Source organism: Mustela erminea, chromosome 5 (genome assembly GCF_009829155.1).
Source record: "Mustela erminea isolate mMusErm1 chromosome 5, mMusErm1.Pri, whole genome shotgun sequence".
Classification (NCBI taxonomy): domain Eukaryota; kingdom Metazoa; phylum Chordata; class Mammalia; order Carnivora; family Mustelidae; genus Mustela; species Mustela erminea.
Window position 1 is genome coordinate 19,501,881 of NC_045618.1, and position 27,959 is coordinate 19,529,839.

The following is a 27,959-nucleotide window of genomic DNA, read 5'->3' on the forward strand; positions in this document are numbered from 1 at the left end:
TACTTGTGATCTTTGTCTGTCAAATAAATAAATAAAATCTTTAAAAAAAAAAAAAAAAAAAGAATCTTCCGCCTATCTTAAGATCATGAGGTTGGATGTCCTCTTGTGTTTCCCTCTGGAAGCTTTATTATTTCACCTTTCACATTTAGATCTACAAAAAACCCTGACATTTATTTCATGTATGATGTTAAGTAGAGATCAGGTTTCATTATTATGCTTAAAGACAGCCAACTGCCCATATATGCATGAGTTTGTTCCTGGACTTCATGTAATTTTATTGTTCCATTTGCCTGTCTTTGTACCAATTTCACACTGCTTTACTATCTTTTTGTAATAAGTCCTGCATTTAGTAAAATGAGTTCTCCCGCTTTATTCTTTTCAAGATTGTCTCAGCCAGTCTTGTTCCTTGATATTTATGTATAAATTCATACACATTCACACACAGACACAAAATGTGTGGGGATTATTGTATTTACGTTTGTGATAAGAGCTTTTATTTCATTTTTTCAAGCCTTGTAATTTTTATTTCTTGAAATATTACATTGGGCAGGGTGAAAATTACAGTGTTGAATATATTCAGGATGATGGGCTTCATTAAAAATAGTGGACATCCCCATCTCGGTGATAATTCCTGTGGGAAAACCTTTCAGCATTTGGCCATTATCACATTATAGGATACTGGCTTCATGCTTTCTGAAGATGCTATTTACCAGATTAAGGAAGTTCCTTCCTATTTTTCTGTGCTTTTGTTTTGTTTTGTGTGTGTGTTGCTGTTTTGTTTTGTTTTTTTGATGAATAGATGTTGAACTTTATCTAAAGCTTTTGAAGACATGACATTTTCCTTTGTTCTTTTAAAATGGTGAATAACATTGATTTTCAAACAGTAAATCAACCACAAGTGCCTGAAATAAACCTAACTTGTTTGTCCTACACTCTCCTCTTTACTACGTATTGCTGAATTCAGTTTGCTCGTGTTGAGGAATTTCACGCCTATGTTCACAAGTGACTTAGCCAATAACTGTTGGGTTTTTGCCTCTTAATATTCTTGCCAGATTTTAGTACTGAGATTATACAGGCCTTCAAAAACAAGTGTGGGAGCGTTCCTTTTGCCTCTACTAAAGTTTGTGCCATACTTGGGTTAATTCTTCCTTAAATATTGGAAGAATTCACTGAATGAGCCATCTGGGCCCAGAGATTCGTTTTTTCGTGGGATGGAGGAGTGCATTTTGAAATTTAAGATTTTATATAGTCTTTTATATAGAAATACATTTATTTTATATCATTTATTTTTATTATTTATAACATGTATTATATGTAATTAAAATAATGTTATTATATATTTATATATTATTTATTTATATAAATACATATATATTTAAACATCTACTTTTTGTGCCCATTTTGATGAGTTGTGTTCTTCTAGGAACTTATATATATTCATACCTTCAAGTTTATTGATATAAAGTGGCTCATAATATTCTCTTACTTTCTGAATGTCTACTTGTCTATAGTCACAGTGAAAGTGTGGTGAAGAAAGTACCTTTAGGATCAGTCCCCTCTCTTAGCATTTCAACACTGCCTTGTGCCACAGGGCTCAGATGCCATGACCCAGGTTAGACTCTAGCCCGCAGCGGTCTGTCTGTCCTCACTGTACACAGCCAAGAGGCTCACCACCAGCCAGGCTGGAACTGCAGCCCTAATGTCCTGTCTTGACCAGGGCCTTCCTAGAGGCCTGGCAAATCTTTTCTTCCACTTCCAGGTGAGACCAGTCATGAGGTCTAAGAAGCCAGGCAATGTGTCCGTTGAGTCCACTCCACCAACATCCATGTTGGGTTCTGTCTTTGTTTTACTGGAAGTCATTTCATTACCATCACAGTAACATGGGTGGCACAGTGGACTGTATTTTCATAAAGTCGTCTGGTATAGTATGAGCCCCTTTTCCTGGCAGGAAGAGAGGTTTACCTTTGAAATTGATCACAGAAGCCTTTAAGGATATTACAAAAATGTGCATCTACCTCTCCAGAGGTATTTCATGCTTCTGACTGTATCACAGACCCTTGAAGTTGGCATATTAATGTTACCTTCCACATTTAAATAAGAAAAAGAGAACTGGAGGATAGAGCATCTGATACACTTTTTTTTTTAACCTTAAGTGAGAAGATATTTGGTACAGAGACAAGACGAAAATAAATCAAGGGAAAAATAGCCTGTTAACCGGAAACATAAAAAATAATGTCTCAATGGGCTTTTCTTCCACCAAAAATAATAATAATAATATAATATTAATAATAACAGCTATGTCCTAAAGTGAGTAGAGGCATTTTCAATTTATAATATAACATTGTACATATAATACATATGTTATTGTGCTCATTAAAGCAAATAACATGCAGAGAAAACTCGATATATGTTTTTCTGTTGTTCTAGTGATTCCTCAAAAAGAGATTTTGGATGAGGAAATAATTCTGAAGAGTTTTGGGTTTTTGTTTTTGTTTACCCATGAAGGTTTTAAAAATATCCTTTTCTTGAAACAAAAAAAATGAAAAACAAAAACAAAAACAAAAACGCAGACATCTTTGCGGCGCAGCGCCCTTCCCATTCTAGAAGCTGTAGGCCACATCCAGTGGGGCCCACATGGATGTCTTTACTAGTTCCCACAGCCCTGGGTCCCCTAGGGCTTTATAATATGGGTCCCTGAGCAAGACAGGATAAAGGTGGGAAATGTGGCCCAAGAATCTGTGAGTTTGGGGAGGGGGATGTTTGCATATTCTGCTCAGGCTTTTCCCTGACAAGGCTCTGCTCTCCTCAGTCAGCAGGACCCTGAAGTCTCTGAGGTCAGATGTACCCCCTGTGAGGGCTGCCAGCTAGTGAGCTACTGACCCACCAGCCCCCTACTGACCCACAAGGCTCATAGCTGAATCTGTCTTCCCAGAGGGGTTGGAAACCCTGGGAGCTATCATTGACCAACACCTGTCCTTGGACATTTCTCAGGGGTATTTTCTAGTCTTCTGCTTTGTTCTGTTTTACTCTCATGAAGTCTGATTTGTTGGACAGCAGAGATGGAAAAAGGCTGCAACCTCTTTCTGTTTTCAAGATTTCCCTTTGGTCAGGAGCTCGCATGCACGTCTTGCTCCAAAGGTTCAGCCTTTCTGCAAAATAATGACTCGGTGAGCAGCCTGCCCTAGGTCTGACTCCCCTGGACTGGCCCCCAGATGGACTGCACTGCTGACTGGGCAGTTCTGTCGGCCTGAATGAGGGGCTCAGGGCAGTGGTAGCCAAGTTCGCCTCTTAGAAAGGAAGCAAGGGAGAGCCCAGCAAAAGACAGGAAGGAAAGGGGCCCAGGCTCGCTCTCCTTGGCCAGAGGCAGGGCGAGGGTGGGGAGGAGACTTGGGGCAGAGAACTGGGGGGAATTTGAGACTCACCCTTGGGGATCTAACGAACATACAGTTACCAGATAAAATGGAAACAGCCTTCTGAATATTTCCATTTCTGGATATCTCCAGACCCACTTAAAAAGAATTTTTTAAGATTGTGCTTTTTGTTCAGGCCCATTCAGTGCCAAGTTTAACAAGGTTTTTCTCTCTCAAACAGAGCTGGAATCGTAGTGAAATGAGGGTCAGGTCCCTGTCACTTCAGAGTGGACAGTATACTTTCACTTCCATTATCTCATTCTATCCTTACTCCAACCCTGGGAGGTAGGCAAGACAAATATCATGTATTCCTGCTGGAGAGGATGAAGCATCAAGGCTTGGAGGGTTTAAAGAACTGCCCATGGCAGAAAGTGGCCAGTGAGCCCTGGAAGCCTGGTCCACTCACTTCTGCCACTTCCGTGTTGCCTCCTCAAACTCATTGTTTTGGGGAAGAAATGAGCTGCTTTCTGTGGCTGAACACACATGAAAAAGTGGGTTACCTTAGCACTTCTCAGGCCATCCTGAGGGTGAACAAGGTGGCAAGGGGAATGGCCTGCAACCAAGTAAGCTCACATACATGAATGAACACAACTGAACTAAAATGGTTCTCTGGAGAAATCTTTGAAATCTTTGACCAGTCTGAGTCCTAACTGCAGTAAAATCCATAGGGATGCTATATTTAACGTTTCAACACAAGTGAACAACATTTTGTTTAAATACATCTTGGAAGGGGGGAACATGGTGGTTAAAAAGATGGGAGCGCAGAATTGGGGGTCCCTGTAGCTCCTGTAGGCCACAGGGATGGAGGGGGAAGCAACTCTGGCTTCCAGCAGCCCTCAGAGCACACTGTGCCCCAGGAGCCGCGTGGGCTTCAAGCTAATGGCCATGTTGACCGTTGGGAATAAGGTCCCTGTTGGCCCCGAGGCCATTCTTCAAACAGTCTCTCTCTTTGCCTTTGGTGATTTCTTCCTTCTCCTCCTCCTCTTCCTCTTCTTCTTCATACTCATCCTCATCCTCATCTTCACTCCTCACATCCTGGATGTTCTAGAGAAAGAAAAGAATGGGCTGTGAGTGCTAACCCTCCAGAAAGTGGCTTGAGTGAATAAGAAAACTCAAATTCCAAACTCAGAAAGAAAACACAATATTCAAAAACCAAAAGTTCACCAAGGTAGAATATATCCTGGGTCACAAAATCAATCTTAACAAAAAAGAATTGAAATCATGCAAAACATGTTTTAGAGCATAATGGAATTAATGTTGAAATGAATATAAAAAAAGGAAAATCTCAAAACAGTTGGAAATGAAACAATACACCTTTGACAATGGATCAAAGAGCAAGTCACAAGGGCTTTTAGAAAATATTTTGTACTAAATTGAAAATACAGTGTATTAAAATTTGTCAAATGTAGCTAAAGTAGTGCTTTTAAGGAAATTTATAGCACTAAATGTTTATATTAGAAAAGAAGAAAATTCTCAAATAATTTGAGCTTCCTTCTTAAGAAACCAGAAAAAAAGTAAAATAAACCCAAAGCAAGCAAAAGGAAGGAGAAAAATATATAAAGAAATCAGTGAAATTTAAACAGAAAAAATAATAAAGAAAAGCAATAAAACCAAAAGCTGGTTCTTTGGAAAGTTATATAAAATTGATTAATCACTAGCAAAATTGACAAAGAAAAAGAAAGAGAAGGTACAACTTGCCAGAAAATAAAAAGGAAATTTGACTATGGATACTATAGATATTATGAACAGTTTTAGGCATATATATTTGACAATTTAGATGAAATGGACCAACTCCTCAAAAACCACAGACTACCAAAATTCACACAAGATGGCACAGATAACCTAAATAGTCATATAACTGTGAAAGAAATTAAATCAGCTAAAAATCTGGGAAAGAAAATCATCAGGCCCAGCAGTTTTCACTGGAAAATTCTATGAAACATATAAAGAAGAAATAACACCAAATTTCCACCAATCTCTTCCATTTGATAGAAGAGGGAATACTTCCCATTTTATTTTATGAGGCCAGAATTACCCTGATATCAAGGTCAGAAAAAGACAATATAAGAAAGAACAACTACAGACCAATATCTCTAATAAGAGTATATATATTTTTTAAAAAGCCTCAATGAAAATATACAGTGGAAAAAAGACAGTCTCTTCAGTAAATGGTGCTGGGAAAATTGGACAGCTATATGTAGAAGAATGAAACTCGACCATTCTCTTACACCATACACAAAGATAAACTTGAAATGGATAAAAGACATCAACGTGAGACAAGAATCCATCAGAATCCTAGAGGAGAACATAGGCAGTAACCTCTTCGATATCAGCCACAGCAACTTTTTTCAAGATATGTCTCCAAAAGCAAAGGAAACAAAAGTGAAAATGAACTTTTGAGACTTAATCAAGATCAAAAGCTTCTGCACAGCAAAGGAAACAGTCAAGAAAACAAAGAGGCAACCCATGGAATGGGAGAAGATATTTGCAAATGACAGTACAGACAAAAGGTTGATATCCAGGATCTATAAAGAACTTCTCAAACTCAACACACACAAAACAGCTAATCATGTCAAAAAATGGGCAGAAGACATGAACAGACACTTCTCCAATAAAAACATACAAATGGCTATCAGACACATGAAAAAATGTTCATCATCACTAGCCATCAGCGAGATTCTAATTAAAACCACATTGAGATACCACCTTGCACCAGTTAGAATGGCCAAAATTAGCAAGACAGGAAACAACATGTGTTGGAGAGAATGTGAAGAAAGGGGAACCCTCTTACATTGTTGGTGGAAATGCAAGTTGGTGCAGCCACATTGGAGAATGGTGTGGAGATTCCTCAAGAAATTAAAAATAGAGCTTCCCTATGACCCTGCAATTGCACTACTGGGTATTTACCCCAAAGATACAGATGTAGTGAAAAGAAGGTCCATCTGTACCCCAATGTTTATAGCAGCAATGGCCACAGTCGCCAAACTGTGGAAAGAACCAAGATGCCCTTCAACGGATGAATGGATAAGGAAGATGTGGTCCATATACACTATGGAGTATTATGCCTCCATCAGAAAGAATCAATACCCAACTTTTATAGCAACATGGATAGGACTGGAAGAGATTATGCTGAGTGAAATAAGTCAAGCAGAGAGAGTAAATTATCATATGGTTTCACTTATTTGTGGAGCATAAAAAATAACATGGAGGACACAAGGAGATGGAGAGGAGAAGGGAGTTGAGGGAAATTGGAAGGGGAGATGAACCATGAGAGACTATGGACTCTGAAAGACAATCTGAGGGTTCTGAAGGGGCGGGGGGTGGGAGGCTGGGGGAACCAGGTGGTGGGTATTATGGAGGGCACGTATTGCATGGAGCACTGGGTGTGGTGCATAAACAATGAATTCTGTTACACTGAAAGAAAAAAAAAAACCAGCCCAAATCAAACCCAGTAATGTATAAAAATAATAATACATCACAGTTAAGTGGGATTAGTCCTAGAAATGCAAGGCTGGTTTAAGATCTAGAAATCAATGAGTGTAATCAATCCTACCAATAATGTAAAGAAGGAAAAAAATACATAATTACATCAGTTGATGCCAAAAAAATCATACGACAAAATTTTATATCCACTCATTTTTTAAAAAAATGCAACAAAGAAAGAGAAGGTAACATCATACCTACTGATGAATGACTGAATGTTTTTCCCCCTAAAATTAGGAAAAAAGCAAGAATATCCACTTTCACCATTCCTATACAACATTGTATTGGAAGTCCTAGTCAACGTAATAAGGTAAGAAAAAGAAATAGAAGCCATACAGATTGGAAAGAAAGAAATGAAAGTATCCCTATTTGAAGAAGACATGATTATCTATGTAGAAAATCCCAAAGAATCTACTGAAAACTGCTAGAATGCATAAGTGAGGTTAGCACAAAATTGCAGGATACAAGGTAAATATACAAAAGCATGTGCGTGCACGCGTGCGCGCGCACACACACACACACACACACACACACACACACACACCCCTTGATTTCTAAACACTAATACAGTAGGCTGAAAAAGTGTCCTCAAAGATAGTAGGTTCTAATCCCTAAAACTTACGAATGTTACTTGATATGGTAAAGTTTTTGCAGGTATGATTAAGTTCAGGATATTGAGAAGATTATCCTGTATAATCCAGGTATACCCTAAGGTCACCCCAAATGTCTTTTATAAAATATGCAATGGGAGATTCAACACAGAGAAGAGGCATGTGAAGATGGAGGTAGAGACTGGAGTAATGTGATTATGAGTACGGAATGCCAGCAGGCACCAGAAGTTGGAAGAAGTAAAGAATAGAATCCGCCTACAGCCTTTGGACAGAACACAACCCTATGGCATCTTGAGTTCAGCTCAAATCTGATTATAGACTTCTAGCCTCCAGAACTATGAGAGAATAAATTTGTTTTTTTAAGCCACCAAGTTTGTGGTATTTTGTTATAGCAGCCACGGGAAACTAACATGACTAGCAATGTCTGACTAAAAGCAAAATTTAAATTTAATTTAACTGTAATATTTACAATAGTTTCCAAAATAAAATATTTGGGTATAAATCTAAAAAGGACATATAGGGTCTGCATGTAAAACCTACAAAACTCTGATGAAATATTTAAATAATTGGGGACACATACTATGTTCATGGATTGGAAGGTTAAACATAATAAAAATGTTAATTATCCCCAGACTGATTCCACACAATATCAGTGAAAATCTCAGTAAGACTTGTTGTACACAGAGACAATCTGATTCTAAAATTTATATGAAAAAACAAACTAGAAAAACTAAATCAATTCTGAAAAAGAAAAATAAAATTGGAGGAGTCCAACTCCCCAAATTTAAAACTTTCTGTAGAGTTAACAGTAATCAAAATTGGGTGGTATTAGCAAAGGGACAGGCACATAGATTAATAGAACAGAATAGGGAATGTAGAAATAGACCCACTTACAAATATGGCCAATTAAGTTTTGACAAAGGTGCAAAAGCAATTTAATGGAGGAAAAAAAATAGTGTTTCCAAGAAATGCTGTTAGAACTTTAGAAATCCTTAGGCAAAAGAGTAAACTTTGACCTAAACATCACACCTTGTACAAAACCGACTCAAATGGATCATAGATCTAAATGTAAAATATAAGACTAAAACTTTTCGAAGAAAACCCATAACTTTGGGTTGGGTGAGGAGTTCCTAGATGTGGCACAAAAAATAAACTCCATTAAGAGAAAAAAACTAATCAACTGGATTTCACCAAAATGTAACTTTTGTACTATAAAAGACACTATTCAGAGAATAAAAAGACAAGCTGCAAACTCAGGAATAATATTCACCAACTCTATAGTTGACAGGTATGCATCATAAAGAATTGTCAAAACTCAATAATAAGAAAAAAAATCGAAATATGGGCAAATATATAAAAATAAGCATTTTCTCAAAGAGGATATAGGATGTCAAAGAAGGATATATATGAAAAGATGTTCAACATCACCAGCCATTAGGAAAACGCAAATTAAAGCCACAATGAGATATAACTGTAAGGGGTGCCTGGGTGGCTCAGGGGGTTAAAGCCTCTGCCTTCGGCTCAGGTCATGATCTCAGGGTCCTGGGATCGAGTCCAGCATCTGGCTTTGTGCTCAGCAGGGAGCCTGCTTCCCCCTCTCCCTCTGCCTGCCTGTCTGCCTACTTGTGATCTCTCTCTATCTCTGTCAAATAAATGAATAAAATCTTTAACAGAAAAAACCTAATAGAACTTTACACCAATGGAAAAAAGTCTATTTTGCTGATGATTTTTAAAAACCAAACTTAAAAGTATTCCTGCAAATAGTATGGTTTTCCCGACGAACGTTTGCTATGACAAGTCTTCCTCATGTAGGACTTTTGGTTGTCAAGCTACCTTTACTGTTGGTGATTGGGATGTTTTGTATTTTCTTTATGCAGGGACTCCTTCAAAGGCCTATTAAGCCCAGACTGGAAAAGAAAAAGACCATGGAAGATGGAGACCGGTTTCTGACACCCCATCTTTCAAGTTGCCAACCAGAGCCTTACGAATTACTTTTCCCTTTTGTGCCCTACATACTACACCTGACAACTTCTAGGTATATATACCCAAATACCTCCTCTGTGTACAATCTTCAGGCAAACACGGCTTTTGTAAAAACCCAGCGTACATGTGTGCTGCTGCCTTAATTACAGAAATGTAATATCCTGGGCTCTTCTCTGTACGATCTGCTCTTTTCCACAACAAAACAGCAAGGATCTCCAAATAAACAAAAATCATGGTAAACATTGAGGGACAAACTTGGTGTCTCCCCAGTTAAGATGCAATGGAGAAAGGCAGATGGGGTTTTTTGGGGAGCAGCAATGCTTGGTTGACGATTGCTTTCATGGGTCGTGCCCCTTGGGTCTCCTTTTTCATCTTCTAAAGACTTTTGTAGGGAACAAGGGGAACATTTGAGTTGGAACAAAGAAATGAATTTCTCTCCAGAAAAACAGACTAGCATCTACTGGCCTTTTTCTCCAGGACTTAAGGAGCTGCTCCCCCTGAGATATAAATTGGTCCTCGAGGATGTTCCCCATCACCCCAAGCCGCATCTCCAGCACCCTCACCTCCAGGAAGGGGTCCTGGACCTTATGAGCCTTCTGGTAATTAAACGCATCTAATGGTCCCAAGGGTTGGGGAGCATTACTGACTTTTAGTAAGCAGTGGCTAGGGATACCCACTATCCTACAACGCTCATGACATCCAAGTGTCCTGCCAGACCTCAGTGTACATGGATCCCCACTTAGCACCTAAAGCCATCTTACATTCAAGCACAGGAATTTTTGCCTGGTTTTAGTAGAGTCTCAATTTTCCAGGAAAGCAGCTGTGTGCAATTTAAAGGAAGGCTATACTTTGTTTTGTTCAGAGCTTCTCAATTTCAGAAAACTTGTCACCACGGGCAGACAACACTAGAGGGGCAGTGCTGAGTCCCCAGTGTTGAGTCATCCAGCACGGAGTCCCCAATACCACATGCCCGTGTGTGTACAGCTGGCCCAGTCATGCTGAGTCTCCGCAGTGAGCGAGCACAGCACCTGTTGACCTTGGGATGCTCTTGAGTATTGTCTAGCACACATATTACATGCGAAGTGCTGATTTTATCTGAAATGCCTTTCTTTCTATTTCTTTTCTACTGCAGTTGTGGCAGTCTATTGCTATTTTTTAAAGATTTATTTATTTATTTATCTGAGAGAGACAGAGCATGAGCAGGGAGAAGCAGTAGAGGGAGAGGGAGAAGCAGACTCCCCGCTGAGCAGGGAGGACCCAATCCCAGGACCCTGGAATCATGACCTGAGCCAAAGACAGGCGCTTCACTGACTGAGCCACCCAGGTGCCCCTGTTCTATTGCTTTTTGAAATTATGACTACAGGTGAGTTGTATTACCCAGGAATTAATTTCAGGCTAGTGAAGGGGGTATGGGTCCAACAGAATTGAGAACCATGGCCCTGGATGATGAATCCAACTCCGAAAGGATTTTTAGACAGTAAGAATTTGTTCAATGGATATACATGTGGTTACACATTATGCAAGCTTAAATAATGTAAATTGGAAATTGAGTGGTATTCAACTACTGATAAAACTTCATATTCAATTTTGTCTTGTATAAAACGTAACAGCAATGAAAACCTTAAAGGGATTTTTTTTTCCACTGCTCTAAAAATCCTCTGTGCTCTACCTATTCACCCCTCCCTCTCTCCCAACCCCTGGTGACCACTGATGTTTTCACTGTCTCATAGCTCTGTCTTCTCCAGAATGTCACCTAGGTGGAATCATTCAGTAGGTAATCTTTCAAGATTGGCTTCTTTCACTTAGTTACATGCATTAAGTTTCCTCCATGTCTTTTCATGACTTATGAGCTCATTTCTTTTTATTGCTAAAGAATATTCCATTGTCTGGCAGTACCACAGTTTATGGGTACATTCACCTACTTGGGAGACATCTTGGCTGCTTCCAGTTCTTGGCAATTGTGGATAAAGCTGCTGTAGACACTCATGCTATTGATGTCCATGTACTGGGCATTGGGTTAAGGAGTTAGTATGAACGATAACATTCCCTCCTCACAATAACCCAAGGACACTGGAGCTGCTCTCTCTATTTTAAAAGAGAGAAAGCAAGACTCAGGACTCAGCCTTGCAAGGCTGCACAGCTAAGACAGACAGGATGAGAACCCTACTCGAAGCTTAGGAACCGAACTACAGTTCTCTACAGACCCCTGGTGGAGTCATTTGCACAAACACTTGAGACAGGGGACCCAGGAGGCAGATGCTGGGTTCTGTTTGCGGTCAGTTGTTCGTATGAGAAAGCTCCCTCTCCCCTCTGACTGAGCAGAGCACCAGCTCTTGTCACATCTCTTCACCCTGTTTTGACTCTGCGCTTGGTACCTGACTCTGAAGCATAAAATTTGAAATAATGAAAAGCATCCCCAATTAATTATTTTTACTACGTGAGACAAACACACCATGTTTTAGTCTGTTCTGTGTCAGTTACCGCAGTGATGGTCAAGGCTCTGGAAACTAATTCTGGATGTATTACTGATCTGCTACCCACAGTTTGAAAATGGCTGGCTTTGGGTATGCTGGGAAAATGAAGCTTTCCCACATTGCTGAAGTCAGACAAGTTTAAGATAGGAACTGTAATCCATGTTCTGCAAAGCACCTTTTCACAACTACAAGTCTTTCTCGGTAATGACAACACTTCACAGAAATGAAAACCAAGTTGAGCTTGCTCTAACGGAACAAGGAATTAAACACTTGCTAAAGGTCAAGCCACCTTGTTTTCTGAAACACTACCTGTGTGCTTTGATGGAGTGCCAAGACTTTGCTTACACAGCAGCAGTGAGTACCCTTCTTGAAATCAGCGACTTTCTTTCCCTGCATTGCCCTTCCCTTCCACTGTTCTCTGCCCACCAGCCCCGCTCCTTCCCCGACTTTTAGTTGTCACTGGGCTAGGAGAACTTGTCTCATGCAAATGTTGACCCAGAAACCTCGTACAAATCATTAAAGGCCTAAGAAAATGCAGGCGTAAAGAAGGATCCAGAACCTTCTTTGAAGAGTGAGTTGGATCTGGGCTTCAGCAGCTGAAGGGCTATAGCTCCTTGGTTCAGTCCTCACACTTGTCCAAGCATAGGGCAACTCACCTGCTTACCATGATCTGCCCAACTGGGCTTCCCCTCGGTGAGGGTTTCAGCATTACAGAGAGCACATTAGTATTTGATAATTGTAGATAACCTTCCTCTAGAATTAGGAAAGATATCTAGCATGTAACTGAAGTTTTTCCAGAGATGACCTGGGCCCTCTAGAACACATTATTAACAACATTATTCATTCCACAATTGGAATTCATTCCATAATTCACTGTACAATTCCACCTTTGGTTACACAAAATGATGGTGGAAAGAATGAAGAAGTTATTCATGTAGGAGAGACCCTGTTACTAGTTGAAACAGGGCTTTGGAGCCCCCACACCACTAAAAGGCGCGAATATTGGCAAAGATCATCTACCTGGCACTCCAAGAGGCCAGAGGAGATGTGTGGTCAGAGGATGGGTTGAAATCACAGTCACCATGAAGGGAGATTGGCAGTCAGTCTGAAGGTGTCCCATACACTAGAAGAAATGGGGACATTAGGACGAAAACAGCCTTCTTTAGTTGAAGTCATGCTGACGTCAAAATAGCCCTTTGAAGGGCAGGTTCCAGGAACAGGAGCACAGAGGCGAACTGACTCACATTCAGAGACTCAAGCTTCTGAGCACTGGAATACCCTGAAAGCAATGGAGAGTCTTTCAGCTCTGTTATTTCTTTTTTATCCGGGAGCTCATTTAAAGAAAAAAAAAAAAAAAAAAAAAAGCTTGAACCTGTGATATCATATGGCAATTGGCTTTGGTTGGTGTCATAGCTCTCGGACACAGAATACCAGGACCAAGACTGCAGGCACAGCCCCCACTCCCTATCATCCCGAGTGCAAGTCAAAGTAGTACCGAGTCTCTTACGTTCTATGGAGTTTGGATCCAAGTTGCTGAAAACATGCCCTAAAGATTGGCTTATTCATGATTCCCAGTTTTTGTGACTGGTCTGCATACACAGAAAGTTTCCTCTTGAATTTCAGAGCCAGACTCAAAAGTTGCCTTTGATATTGCCCCAATTCACCAGTGTAAACTAGAACACTGATGACCTTTGAACAACATGGGGGTTGGGGACACTGACCCCCTGCATGGCCAAAAATCCACATATAACTTTTGATTGGCCAAAAACTTAACTACTAACAGTCTACTGTTGTCTGGAAACATTATCAAGAACATAAACAGTTGACTAACACATATTTTATTTGTTCTATGCATCATCTACTGTATTCTTGCCATAAAGTAAGAAAGAGAAAAGGAAATATTATTAAGAAAATCATAAGGAAGAGAAAATACATGTACAGAACTGCACTGTTCAAACCCATATTGTGCAAGGGTCAACTGTATGTTCTATTTTCCATGGATGGCTTTTTTTTTTCATTTTGCTTGCTGCCATCAATATATCTAATATCCTTAAGAAATGAATTCATTTTTGCTAGGGCTTACAGGCTTTTAAAAATGAGCTTCTAAGAGAAGAAGCCAGTGTCAGGGCTAGGTGGATGCTAGAGGATGTCTTGCCAAACATGTTCATTTTCCAGGTGCAATAGAAGCTACAGGGGCGCCTGGGCGGCTCAGTGGGTTAAAACCTCTGCCTTCAGTTCAGGTCATGATCCCAGGGTCCTGGGATCGAGCCCTGCATTAGCCTCTCTGCTCAGCAGGGAGCCTGCTTCTTCCTCTTTCTCTGCCTGCCTCTCTGCCTACTTGTGATCTCCGTCTGTCAAATAAATAAATAAGATCTTTAAAAAAAAGAAAGAAAGAAAGAAAAAAGAAAGAAAGAAAGAAAGAAAGAAAGAAAGAAAGAAAGAAAGAAAGAAAGAAAAAGAAAAGCTACAGGACTTTATCCCACCCCAGCTGAGAACACAGCTTAGTGGCCGCAGAGCTCAGATCCCCCTGCATGGCTCTTGATAAAAATGCATGGTTTTCTTTCATAGTCTCTGGATTACCTAAAAATTAATTAAAAATGTGCCAGACTCTGTGCCAATTATCAAATTGTGATGGGTGTAGAAAACGATTGAATTCATAACTGTAATTTGCTTTGGGGATTAAAACCATTAAAATTAGTGCATTCTCCAATTTGCTACATATTGTGTCCTTTGGAAATGGCTGTAGATGCTATGGTTGGAAATTTAACAACTCTGCCCAGGCAAAGATCCAAAATGATTTTGACCAAAAAAAAAAAAAAAAAAAAAGAGAGAGAGAGAGAAGAAAGAGAAACTCCCACTAGGATTTAGGTAAGCAAGGCTTAAGAAATAACCATGGTAAGGCGGAGGATTAAGTATGTAGCCCAGGGGCACCTGGGTGGCTCAGTCAGTTAAGCATATGACTCTTGATTTCAGCTCAGGTCATGACCTCAGGGTTGTGTGATGGAGCGCCATCCGGCTCTTTGCTGCGCATGGAGCCTGCTTATGATTCTCTCTCCCTCTACCCTTCCCTTGTCCACCACCCCTGTTCTTGCTCCTTAAAATTAAAAAAATATATATATAGTCCAGAAAATGTTTATTAAAACTGAGATGTTAAAGTTTGTTTCAAATATCAGCATGCAACAAAGAAATATATGCTCCATTAAGAAAGGAAAATATCCAATGTGACAAAAAAGCAGGCAAAGGATATGAAGAGGCAATTTACAGATGGGGCTAATAAACTATACAAAATATTCAATCTTAGTAATCAGGAAAGTGCAAACTAAATGAGATACAATCTCACAGTCATCAAACTGGTAAATAATGAAAAGTCTTATAAAACCAAAAGTTGGTGAGGATGTGGGAAAAGAGCAACTCTCATACACTTGGTTTGAAGAATCATTTGGTAGCATCCGGTAAACTTGACTTGGGAATCCTACCCAGAAACTCAGGTATGTTCCCAAGGAAACAGATATGAGAATGTATATACAATACAGAACTGGCTGTAAACAGGAGGATAAACAGAGTATGGAATGTCTGATTCACGGCATACCATAGAGGAGTTAAATGAATTGATCTACGGAGTTACATTTATTTATTGTGAATGTGAAGAATGAAGAAAGTAAGCTGCACAATCATATTAGATCACAGATCAAGTTCATTAGATTACTAATTAATTAGTTGTATTACTTAATTAATTAGATCACTAGGTCCCAGCATTCACACAAAGTTGACAAATATGGAAGCAATACTCTATAATGTTTGTGACTATACCCAAGCATAGTAAGTACATAAAAGTGTGGTGGAAAGATGCAGCTTCAGTGGTTCTCTTGACAGAGTGAAAGAGGGAGAGAGGGGAATGGGTTGGGGTGGGATATGCCAGAATATACCATCTGCCTTCCTAGTTTCTCTTACGTGATTTCATCTAGCACACGGTAGGTGCTTGTATCTATTTGATGAGAGAGTGAATGAGTGACTCTAACTTCTCAGTATTAAATCCCACCTAAATTCAAGTGACTCTCTAATTTTTTTAAAGATTTATTTATTTGAGAGAGAGAGAGAGAGAGCATGAGAGAGAGAAAGAGAAAGAGAGAGGAGAGCAGAGGGAGGGGCAGAGGGAGAGAGAGAGAGAATCCTAAAGCAGACTCCATGCTGAGTGCAGAGCCCGACACAGGACTTTATCTTACAACCCTGAGATCACAACCTGAGCTGAAAACAAGAGTTGGACATTCAACTCACTGAGCTACCCAGGTGGCCCGTGACTCTCAAATTTATACCCCAGTGTGGATCTCTCTCCCTGGCTTCCAATGATCACAGCTAGACAACCTTCTCTCAGTTGCCTAGCTGGCCCATCAAATGCTGGTCTCCCTGTTCAACACTTTTCCCAGTCTTCAATATTTCAGCAAATGGCACTTCCATTCACTCAGTTGCTCCAGGCAAAAACTTCCAGATCATCCTCAGTCCTGCCCTGCATGGGTCACCTTGCTTTCCAGCCCTTCACACTCAATGAGGGTCTTTGATACAGACCTCTGCTCTTGTCTTTAGCCACCTCCAAACTACATCATGTCTCCATGACCAGGATCTAGCTTCTGTGCTGGCTTAGCCCATGGGCTGACCACCACCTATGACCTCAGAATACTGGAGCAAATCAGTCAGCCAGGCTCTACCACGCCGGCTGGCCTTCTGAGACAGAGTGCACAGGTTTGGGTCTCCAGGGCCCCCTGCTGACTTAGAGCACTCTGCAGCTAGACTCTTGACAGCCACTTCACATAGTTCTTGTGGGACAGTGGTGTTTCCTCTACTCAGAGGAGCCACATGGCCATGGCTGATGAGATTACTGAATGAGGAAAATTCACAAAGTATCTCACCTTCTCTTCTGTAGTGGTAGACAAAATATGGCTTGTTCTTAGACAACTGCAAACCACCAGCCTACATCTAAAAGGGAATACAGAACATTATCATGGCCCATAGCTGGGCAGCTAGAGCATAGTGGGGGCTAATCTATGCCAGAGTTTCCCAACTGGTGTGCCAGGGAATGGTTAAAATATGCAGAGACATTGATTCTTTCAGCCCTTGGAGCAGCTACCAGAGCCATTGTCTCCTCCTTCTTTGGACAGTTGCATCGGTTTTCCCAAGTGCACTGTCCAAGCAGCGTGTCTCCATGCTCTGAGGGGAGGAAGGTGTAGAAGCACTGAATGGAGCTGTAAGAAACGTTTCAATATGTCACAGCCTGGGAAGATTTCCTCCTGGGTGCGGTGCCTTGAGCTAGAGATGGGAAGTTGTGTGGCTGAAACTTGGATTCTTTGATTTCCAGGGGAAGGGAAGGTGTGTGTGAAGGGCAGGAGGTGAGAACTGGCTGACCCAAGGACATGAATGGTTCTGTTGCTTAGATCCAACACTCAACAAGGGCTAGAGGTGAAAAATGACTGAGAGGAAGGGTCCTTAAGGGAATGAGAATGAACCATTCATTCTTACTGGCATGGTCAACCCTACCTCACCCTCTATGCCCTTCCCAACTCAAACTGTACATGACCATGAAGGAATGGGAAGTCAGAGTGTTCTAAACATGATCATCCTCTTCCAGTTCCAACTAAACAATAAGCTACAATTTCATTCTCTCAATTCATCAGAACTTTCCAAATGCAGTTGTCTGATTTCAAAAGGAAATGGCTGGCAACTGTCATCACGAGTAATTTTTAACTGCCAATATTTACATCTGAAGAAATGCTACCCAGCTAATAATGCAGAGCTTGGCTTCTCAAGAAATAGTGTGTTTGGCTGTTCCAGAATAACCTACCTTCCCTCTGTATAGAATGACACAGGCAGGTGAGGAAGCAAGAAATAATTTGGGAACACCTCCAACCACAAAGCAACTCAGCCAAAAGAGAAATAAGTTCATCTAAAAATTCCATGAATCTTAGCCTGGGCACTCTTGACATCATGGGGCACACAAATCTTTGTGTGGGGACTGTTCTACCCATTAGCTAGTTAACAGTATATATCCTTAATCTCTGTCCACTAGATACAGTAGTGACCATCAGAAATGTCTCCAGAGATTTCCAAATGTCCCTGGACATCACCCCAGTTAAGAACAACTGGTTCAAAAAATTATTTCTGGAGCCCCAGTGCATGCATTGTGCAAAATATCAGGGACTTGATATCTCTGTCTTTAGATAGCTTACTGTCTACAGAAAGAACCAAACCCCAAGAGCTCAAACACATAATAGTAAACAAGTGTTATGAAGTAGAGATACCCTGATGTGTAAATTGGGGCTATCACTTAGATGGGGCAACATCAGGAAGGAAATGGAAGGCAAAGGTTGTTACCTGAAGGTTAAGTAGGACTGGTCAGGGAAGAGTCGGGTAAAGGGCCTTGGGTGGGGGAAAGTCTGATGTGCTTAGGGTGCTTAGGGATCAGAAAGGCCAACACAGCTAAAACATAATAAGAAAGATGGAGCCTGTCCTGAGATGAAGTCAGAGAGGAAGCATGGACCATATGATCAGTTTCACAGGTCACAGAAGTTCTATTTACTTGTAAATCCAAAGAGAGGCCATTGTGCCGCACTTTTTGAGATATGGGGAGCAGACCAGTGATTCAAAAAGACAAGGTGTCTATACTCAGAAAACTTCTGCTCTAAGGGAGATGCTGGTTGATATATAACAGCAGACCCTATTGCTGTAAGTGGCAGAGGGAATTCAGAATGGCCACAGGCAGACTTCTGGTGGCTGCGGGCGTGGTGCAGGGGAGAAGTGGCAGTGGCATAGGTTGGAGGAGCAGATGGGTTAAAGCATGAGAGAGAAGAGTGCCCAAAGCCCTCTGCATTTGGAAAGGACTTTTAAGCTCATCGAATCCTGTTTCTACTGATGCTGATATGCCTTTTTGGATAACCCAAGCAAAAAACATACATACTCCTGCCTATACATCTCCAGAATATGACCGAGTAATTGTCCGAGAGGAGTCTGGGTACTTCCTTCAAACTTCCTTCAAACACTGGTCAGTTTTTCAGACATTTAAAGACAGTTAAATCCTCTTCCCACTAAACATTCCCATTTCCTTCCACTGATTTCATATGATAGAACATCAGAACCCTTCTTGATGCAGTGGATCTCAGAGAACATTCTTCCATCCATACCCATCAGCCTGCATTGTACTATGTGTGTATCACAACCAACACCACTCAGTTCAGACACGACTTACTACTTTCAACTCCACCAAAAAGAGGGGGTGGGGCACATACAGTAAATGTAGTCAAACCCTCATATCTGTATGCTTGGCTTTATTTTTTTTTTTGTAATTTTTTCTTCATTTTAAGATTCTAGAATCTATAGATCTTTATCAATCAATCATGATTTGCCTGTTAGTGAAGGTAGATACATCCGGCCCTGGTCTGGACTCCTAAGAACAGATTGCAAGGATTACCAAACAAAGCAAATGCTGACAATGAGGGGAAAATAATGGTAATGCTAACAAGAGAAAATGCTCGTTTTGAGTAAAGGAGTCAACTCTGCCACAGCACTCCTGTACATCTCTGGGAAAGACATCTGCACCTAGGGTTTCAATAAATTGCAGAGCTGTGTTTCTGAAAGGCCTTCAGGAAACTCTGGGCTTGGGAATCTGTGGTTCTCCAGTCATGTCAAAAGCCCAGGAGGTCATGAATGACTCATCACATCCCACTGCCTTTTGAATGGCTCCACGTCTAAATCCACAGCTGGCAATGAAACAAAGGACAATAGAATAAGCATTTTATGCTGTTTTGAAAGCAAACTTGTAGCTTTCCCTGTCTGAAAAGAAAAAGAAGTACATTCACTCAAGGAGTGCAATTTTCTGAACTCCTACCAAAATGCGTTCCTTTTTGTTATACTGCTTCTTATTATCCAAGATGACAAGGTCACAGGAAAAAAAAAAAAAAGATTGCATTTTCCCTCCATTTTTTTTTTTTTCTCAAAGAAGCTGCATTAAATTTAAATTGGAAACTATCAAACCTAGCTATACCCGGACATTTCCTGTTAGTTACCTGGGTCCGAATTTTCTAGACCAATGCTTCTTAAACTTTAATATGCATAAAAATCACCTAGAGTTGATGAAAATATAGACTTTCATTCGCAAGGTCTCTGGTGGGCCCAGAGGTGCTGCATTTCTAACCAGCTCTAGGCGATGTCTGGGCTGACATTGTGGTTGGCAGGCTGTTTCTTAGGCCTATAGCCCCTCCCTAGATTGCCACTCTCTGTAAACAGAAGTTAAAGCAGAGGATCCTCTATGGGTCTTTCCAGTTTTAAAATTCCATGATCCCTACTCATTTTTATTTTATTTCCTTATGTCATGAGTCCTTTTAGTCCAGAGAGGCAGTAGAAAATTAGCAGCATGTCTCACTTCCTATAACAGATGGTTGTTTAAAAATAATTAGTAAATCATCTTATAAAATGAGTCATGCCTTTATTTCTCTAGAGAAATGTACTATTTAAAGAATTCTGGGTTTCTACGATGGAAACAATCCCAAGTGTTTGTTTCAATAGTCAGAATTTTCTTTTATAAGGATTTTTTAGCATTAACACCTATGTAACATGAAAATCTCCTGCTCGGATTAAAATTTGCATGATGGGAATATTCGTGGAGGTCATGTCCAAAAACTCCACACATGTGGGAAAGAAGGCAGATCACTCTGCTTTTTAGAAAGCAGACCCAAGAAATGGAGAGCCATCCATGGACGCTTGCCCAGTAATGGAGAAGACACACATACATGCACACATACACACACACACGTGGTCTTCTCTACTTTCTAGTGGCTCTCAACCTGAAAGGCAGATCAGAATCACTTATTCAGGAGAAGTAGTCTGTTAAAAAGTCTGATGTCTGGGTCTTGTCTCCATAAATTCTGATTTAACTGATTTGAGTTTGGTCCTGGCCATGAATATCTTTCTTTAAAGGCTCCACAGGCCAGGCTAGTCAGGTGTAGTTGACATAGCTAATATGTAACCAGGTGATCTGAAATAAAAAGTGGGAATCCTGGGAGAGCTCTTGTCGATGTGAGCAGTACACCTCACCCTGTATTTGCCTTAAATGTGATCACCATCCTCACCTGATGGAAATACGTATCGGATAGAAGCATAATGACTTTTTTCATGAACAGACTTACATAGAATATTCCTAAATCTTTGATAGGGCTTTTAGAGAAAAGGACCTCAGGAACGTTTAAGCATCTGTCATCAAATGTCATGTTTTCCTATTTGTTAGCAAAAGGTTCAAAGGATAAGCTGGATAAGTGAAGTGAAGTTTAATAATAAGAAATGTAAATTCCAACACAAATCATGACCATTGCCAGACAACCCTTGAATGGAGGGAATGTGGCTTGGCCCATGTAAAGAAGACGTAGGGTTGTTTTTTTGTTTTTGTTTTTGTTTTTAAAGATTTTATTTATTTATTTATTTGATAGACAGAGATCACAAGTAGGCAGAGAGGCAGGCAGAGAGAAAGGGGAGGAAGCAGGCTCCCTGCGGAGCAGAGAGCCTGATGAGGGGCTGAGGGCTCAATCCCAGGACCCTGAGATGATGACCTGAGCTGAAGGCAGAGGCTTAACCCACTGAGCCACCCAGGCACCCCAAGACCTAGGGGTTTTAATAGATTTCAAACCTGGTATGAATTAGCAACATAATGTGACTGCCCAGTGACTCAGAACAAATCTAGGCTGCATTAATGGAAGTAGAGTCTTCACAAAAAGAGATAGGAGACCTACTTGTGTATCAGTCAGACCATGTCTTGAAACTACTGTTCATTTAAAGGAGAATATGGGAAAAAAGAAACAAGAGAGTTAGTTGAAAAAAACTCAACAGTGTATCTTAGGACGAGGGACAGTTGGAAGAGTTGGAGGTGTTTAACCTCCAGAAGCAGAGCCATGGTGAGGGAAGGCATAGGGTTGTTGTCTAAGGGCAGCTGGGCTGCTGTGTGTAGCTTCCATACTGAGACATCAGTAAGACGTCCTGGGAAACAGAGAACACTGTTCAGATTATCTATAAGAAGAAACTATACATCCAAATTCCAATGAGCCACCACAGCCCTGTAGCCTGTGGCTGAAAAGTGGAGAGGGTAAGCATGGAAAAATGAGCCGGGTGGGTGTAGTGACTTAGAAGAAGCACAGACAGAGGTCACTTCCAGAAAGAGCGAGGGAAAGCATATGTGCACAGGCTGGGGCCTCGTAGTTCCTAGCTCTTGCTAAGGAGAAAGAGCCCCAACGTGTATCAGATGGGGAGTGGAACTTGTTGGGAAGAATCAGGTAAATAAAGAGGACGTGGTACTTGGAGATAACCAATGAAGGGAAAGAAGAACACAGAAGAAAAGTCAGGATCTTGCAGAACAGAAAGAGACAAGACGATAGGCCAGCTATCATCCTCCCTTGCTCACCAACTGAAAACCTTTCTAGAGTGGAAAAGGAAGGGTAGGGGCGTCTGAGTGGCTCAGTGAGTTAAAGCCTCTGCCTTTGGCTCAACTCATGATCCCAGGGTTTTGGGATCGAGTCCCACATTGGGCTCCCTGCTCAGCAGGGAACCTTCTTCCTCCTCTCTCTCTCTCTGCCTACTTGTGATCTCTGTCTGTCAAATAAAAAAATAAAATCTTTAAAAAAAAACAAAAAAGGAAAGGAAGGGCAGTGGGTTTAGCCAGCCCATTATAATTGAGTATAACATCAGAGACTCCATGAGAACAGATCCCACAGGAAAACAGATCCCACCACCTGTCCCATATGCAGGGGAAGAGAATTACCTTTGTTATTCTAGAGCCAAGACCTACAACAACCAGTGTGGTAGCCACTCACCACTCGTGGCTTCTGAGCATTTGAAATGTGGTCAGTCCACATTGAGATGTGCTGTAAGTGTAAAATAAAATCCACACTAAATATCAAAGACTTAATGGGAAAAAAAGAACAAAAGAATCTCATTAATAATTTTTGGTATTGACTGCTGAATTGTGATATTAACCTTACATATGATTATAATCTTCCCCTGGTTAAAATATTGACCAGGCAAAATATATAGCAGGCAAGACTGAAATGATAATATTTTGCTTCTATTATGTTCAATATATTACTAAACTTAATTTCACCTGTTCCTTATGAGTTTTTAAAAAGCACTACTAGATAAATTAAAATTATATGTGTGACTCACATTATGTTTTTATTGGGCAGCACTGGCCTAGAGGGATAGATCAGGAAAAAAGAAAGATCTACGTAACAGTTATACTTGTTTGAAAATGAAATAGGCTGTCTCAGGAAGCTTATATACTGTTATTATTTGGGAAATGAAATGCTGTGACAACTGCTTCTGGCCAGGATAGAAAAAACAAGATTAAATTATCCTAGCATGTTAGACAACTGAAAGCTGGATAAAATATATCTTTAAAAAAAGCAATAGTTTTTAGACATTTAGACTTACAATAAGCAGCTCAGGATCATGGTTCCTGAGACAAAGAAAATGAAGGAGGAGAGCGCTGCACTGGTGCCTGCACACCATCTTACTGCTTCTGAGCTGAAGCCCAGACAGAGCCCAGAAGTGCCACTGAGTTGAGGAAAGAGAATGCGGAGTTCCCCAAAGTGAAGCTGGTGTTCGTGGAACAGAATGCTGGAGAGAAGGGAGGCACATAGAAAGAAAGCTCCTGAGATGCTCAGTAGAATTCCCTTCAGTCCTTGATCGAGCACTGACCTGTGCAGGTGAATCAGGAAACTACCAAAGGCCAGGCAGAGATTCACCAGGAAAAATTGGCAAAACAACCCTGGGAGCTCAGACTGTGGTCATAGCTTGTTGTCTTCTCACCAGCCAGAGTGAAAGAAACTCTTAGTTTATGCACATCGAGGAGAATGTTAAGATGCACTTCACTTAATAGCCATTGACTGAAGGCTATTCTGGGCTCACTCTAGCAAAGCTTAAAAACAAGCCTTTGAAAGGATCAGACTTCCAAGAAACTTGATGCTATACAAAAACAAAATACACTAATTATACTACATACAAAAACACTTTTTAAAAAACAGTTTCTTTATTTATTTGACAGACAGAGATCACAAGTAGGCAGAACAGCAGGCAGAGAGTGAGAGAGAAACAGGCTCCTCGCTGAGCAGAGAGCCCAATGTGGGGCTCGATCCCAGGACTCTGGGATCATGAGCCACCCAGGCGCCCCCTAAAACACTATTTAAAACAACAAACAAACCAAAGCCACTATTTAAAAGGAATACAACAAAATCCATCATCCAACAATGTAAAATTCAAAATGTCTAGCATCTAATAAAAAATTAGCAGCTTTGCAAAGAAGTTGGGAAATAGGGCATGTAACCTGGACAAAATTCAATGAATAGAAACAGACCCAACATTATCAGAGATGATGGAATTAGCAAACAAAGATGTTATAATAGCCGTTATAAATATGCTCCATATATTCAAGGAGGTAGAGAAAAACACAAACATATTAAGAAAAAATGGAAGATATAAAAAAAGGCCAAAATATAATTTACAGAGATGGAAAATAGAATATCTGAAGTTAAAAACACACTAGATTGGATTAACTGCTGATCAGATACCACAAAAGAAAAAAAATAAATAAAAGATTGTGAAGTCGTAGTAATAGTAATTAATCAAAATGAAGCACAGTAAGGCGGTGCCTAGGGGGTTCAGTCAGTGAAGCACACACAAATGAGTTTTCAGGAATAAGGTTTCTTTTCTGTTACATAAAGCTGTCTTCTGAGACTTATGTAGAGTGGGAGGAGAGAGGACCACCAGAAGCGTGTGGCCACAGAAATTCATGAGATATTAACAGAGACAGTAGACCTCTCCCCTACATGTGCTTTGACCAATCTCTCTGGCCCAAGCACCCACTAATTCACCCCTCTGGTGTGAATGTGTAGATTTAGTAACAAGCCATGAACTGTGCTTGTCCCCTCGTCTAGGCTGATACAGAAACAGAAACTCAAATCCCATATAAGACATCTACGTGTGTACATGTGTTAATTTGCCTGTGCATGTGTCTATTTCACTACTAATAAAATGGAGAGTGTCTGTTGCTTTTAGGAGTATATAAAATTCAATTCCATTTTTATGGAAGGATTTTTATTTATTATTATTTATTTATTTAGAGAGAGCATGAGGGCATGACTGGAGAGGGAGTGGAAGCAGGAGCGGGAGAGAGAGAGAATCTTCATCAGGCTTCATGCCCAGCATGGATCCCAATGTGGGGCTCAATCATGACCCTCATCATGACCTGAGTCGAAATTGAGAGCCCGACATGTCACCGATGGAGTCACCCAGGTGCCCCAAGGATTTTGTGAAATGATTTTTAAAGCCAAGTACAAGAGATGATCTTCTCCTATCCCTCATGTCTTTTTCAACTTCTGCAAGATATGACCCGTGTGGCTCAAGGAAACATCAGAGTCAACATTTGGGACAGAGGAAAGAAAGGGCAGGACCTGAGAACCTGCTGCTACCCTCAGAGATGCTTTCCTGGAAGAAGTTTCCTTTGAAAAAGTCCCTTCCTTTTACAAAGGCTTCAGCTGACCTCCTGCCCAACCAGTGACCAGACCAGTCCCCATACCTCCAAAGGACTGGTATCTTTCGAAACCACTGTTAGGAAACACCTAAGACAAGAAATGTAGGAGTATGCACAAAGGGAGCTAATGAGGGATAAAGTAAGTACAGAAAATCATGTGCATAATTAAAAATTCACAGGCGATTTCAGGGAAGTGAGATTTGCTGCTTTTGAACAAACACCGAACAGCTGAAAGCTACAGATAATAGTCCTCACTCGGCTGCTGGCGTCTAGCCACTGCTCGTGCCTGTTTCCAAAGAAACGGAGGATGGATTGAAGAAAACTGAAACAAAATCTCGTTTGACTGATTTAAGAACACTAATACAGTCTTTTTCCATCAGAGGCCCATGTGCTTGGAAGGAAGAGCTGAGAAGTCAGCCTGTTTTCGTCAGCAGCAGGAAGAGGGGTCATAGCACCTGGACACAGGGACCCACTGTGACTAACGGAAAGAAGGAACAATTTGGAAGAAGATACTAGAAGAATTTCCAAAGAGCTTGGGAACAGCTATCAAACAGCCCAGGATCTAAAGAAATCCCTGGATAATGATATCCTGCTATAGAAAAACATTCACTGTAAAGGACCCACTGTGTGGGTTCCTGTCATGGTTCCTGAGGAAGCCCCTCTGTCCCGCTGAGCCTCTACTTCCTCACCGGGCAGATGAACCCCTCTTTCCAGTTCTGAGTTGCTTCCATCTCGAGATGTGAGTGTGAGGTTGGGTCTCCTCCTGCGCATTTATCTAGGTGCCCTGGTTGTGCCTACGGGTCTGTTATGAGGCCCCTGCATCCAGGGCAAAGAAACAGGGATTCTGCAGGAGGCAGGGGTCTGGGAAGAGGCCAATTTGCTCCCGGGTCTCTCACTCATGATACGTTTCCCTTCTTTTTTATCTTGGAGTCACGCAGATGGCTGCTGCTGCTACTCTGATTTCTTTAAATAACTCCACACCTTCAAGTTCATAAAAACTCGGATTTATGATTGTCTTAACCCACAAAATCCCCTAATGGGGATAGGCCTAGGGAGATTTTCTAGAGAATGCCCTCTCCGAAGAGCTGAGCCGAACTTCAGGGATTACTGACAAGGGGATTACAAAGGGAATGGGCGGAGTCATGATAAAATTATGAAGTTTGTAGTGAAAGAACATAGAGAAGCCCATGCTTCATGATTCCAATTATATAAGGTTTAAGAAAGTCGAGGGGTGGGGCACCTGGGTGGCTCAGTGGGTTAAGCCGCTGCCTTCGGCTCAGGTCATGATCTCAGGGTCCTGGGATCGAGTCCCACATCGGGCTCTCTGCTCAGCGGGGAGACTGCTTTCCCTCCCCCCTCTCTCTTCCTGCCTCTCTGCCTACTTGTGATCTCTCTCTGTCAAATAAATAAATAAAATCTTTAAAAAAAAAATAAAGTTGAGGGGTGCCTGGGTGGTGCAGTCCATGAAGAGTTTGGCTCAGGTCATGCTCTCAAGGTCACGAGATTGAGCCCCGAGTTGTCTCCATGATCAGTGTAGAGTCTGCGTGAGACTCTCTCTTCCTCTCCCCCTCCAAATGCCCCCTCTCCCTGCTCTCTCTCTCAGTAAAATCAATCAATCAATCAATCTTTTTTTTTTTTTTTAAAGAAAGTTGAAACTGATCTATGGGGATGGAAATAAGAATAGTGGTTGCCAATGTGGAAAGGGGTGAGGACCCGCAGTAGGCACTAAGAATTTATAGGGCCAGGGGAATGTTCTATATTTTAACAGAGGAATGGTTGCAGGCTCTGTACATTTATTAAAACTCCCTGAACAGGAAAAAAGATGATGAAGTGTGTGAGAGCTGAGCCTACAACACACTAAACGCATACACGGACAGACACAGATAAACACAGACACACTGGATACCTATCACTCGTGTTTGGAGGACACAGAGCTGCTGGGGAGGCAGAAGACCACCACGGCATTAGCAACATAGGCTGTGAAGTCTTGGGCTTTGCGAGCATGAAGCCCACCCCTGTGTGACCTTGGGTGAGTCTGTAACTTCCTCACTGACTGCCCCCTGCCTTGGAAATAGCGTAGTTTTATAACACAAATGAGCCTTGAGGAGAGGGGGACCATGCTGTCCTGGTGGATATTTTGTGGGCTCCCACAGTTCTGAAAGTCTCTTCTGTGGCTTGGCTAAATGCACAGGGTAGAAGAATATTCAAATCTGGAGTTCTTCAAACCAAGCAACTTTGCACAGCTACTTTTTACAAGTTATAAACTCCACTGTTGTTTCTTCAATAGGTTGTTAAAGCAGTTAATCTATATAAATACTCAGAAATATGGAAGTGTAAACTGATAGTATTTTTTAAAATTATTTGTTTATTTATCTGAAAGATTGTATGTGCGTACGCAAGAGCAAGTTGAGGGAGGGAGAGGGGAAGGAAGGACAAGCAGGTG

The 27,959-nt window shown here is 41.1% G+C and overlaps 1 protein-coding gene across 3 annotated transcripts in view; it reads right to left on the reverse strand.

Annotated features, from left to right (window-relative positions):
- Window positions 1–1,828: 1,828 nt before the first annotated feature.
- The window catches only part of CERS3 (ceramide synthase 3), a 111,355-nt gene continuing 85,224 nt past the window's right edge, over window positions 1,829–27,959 (reverse strand). For all 3 annotated transcript variants that reach the window (XM_032342202.1, XM_032342201.1, XM_032342203.1), the window contains one exon: window positions 1,829–4,454. In XM_032342202.1, coding sequence (XP_032198093.1) covers window positions 4,287–4,454 — 168 coding nt within the window. In that variant the 3' untranslated portion in view covers window positions 1,829–4,286. The remainder of the gene's footprint in view (window positions 4,455–27,959) is intronic.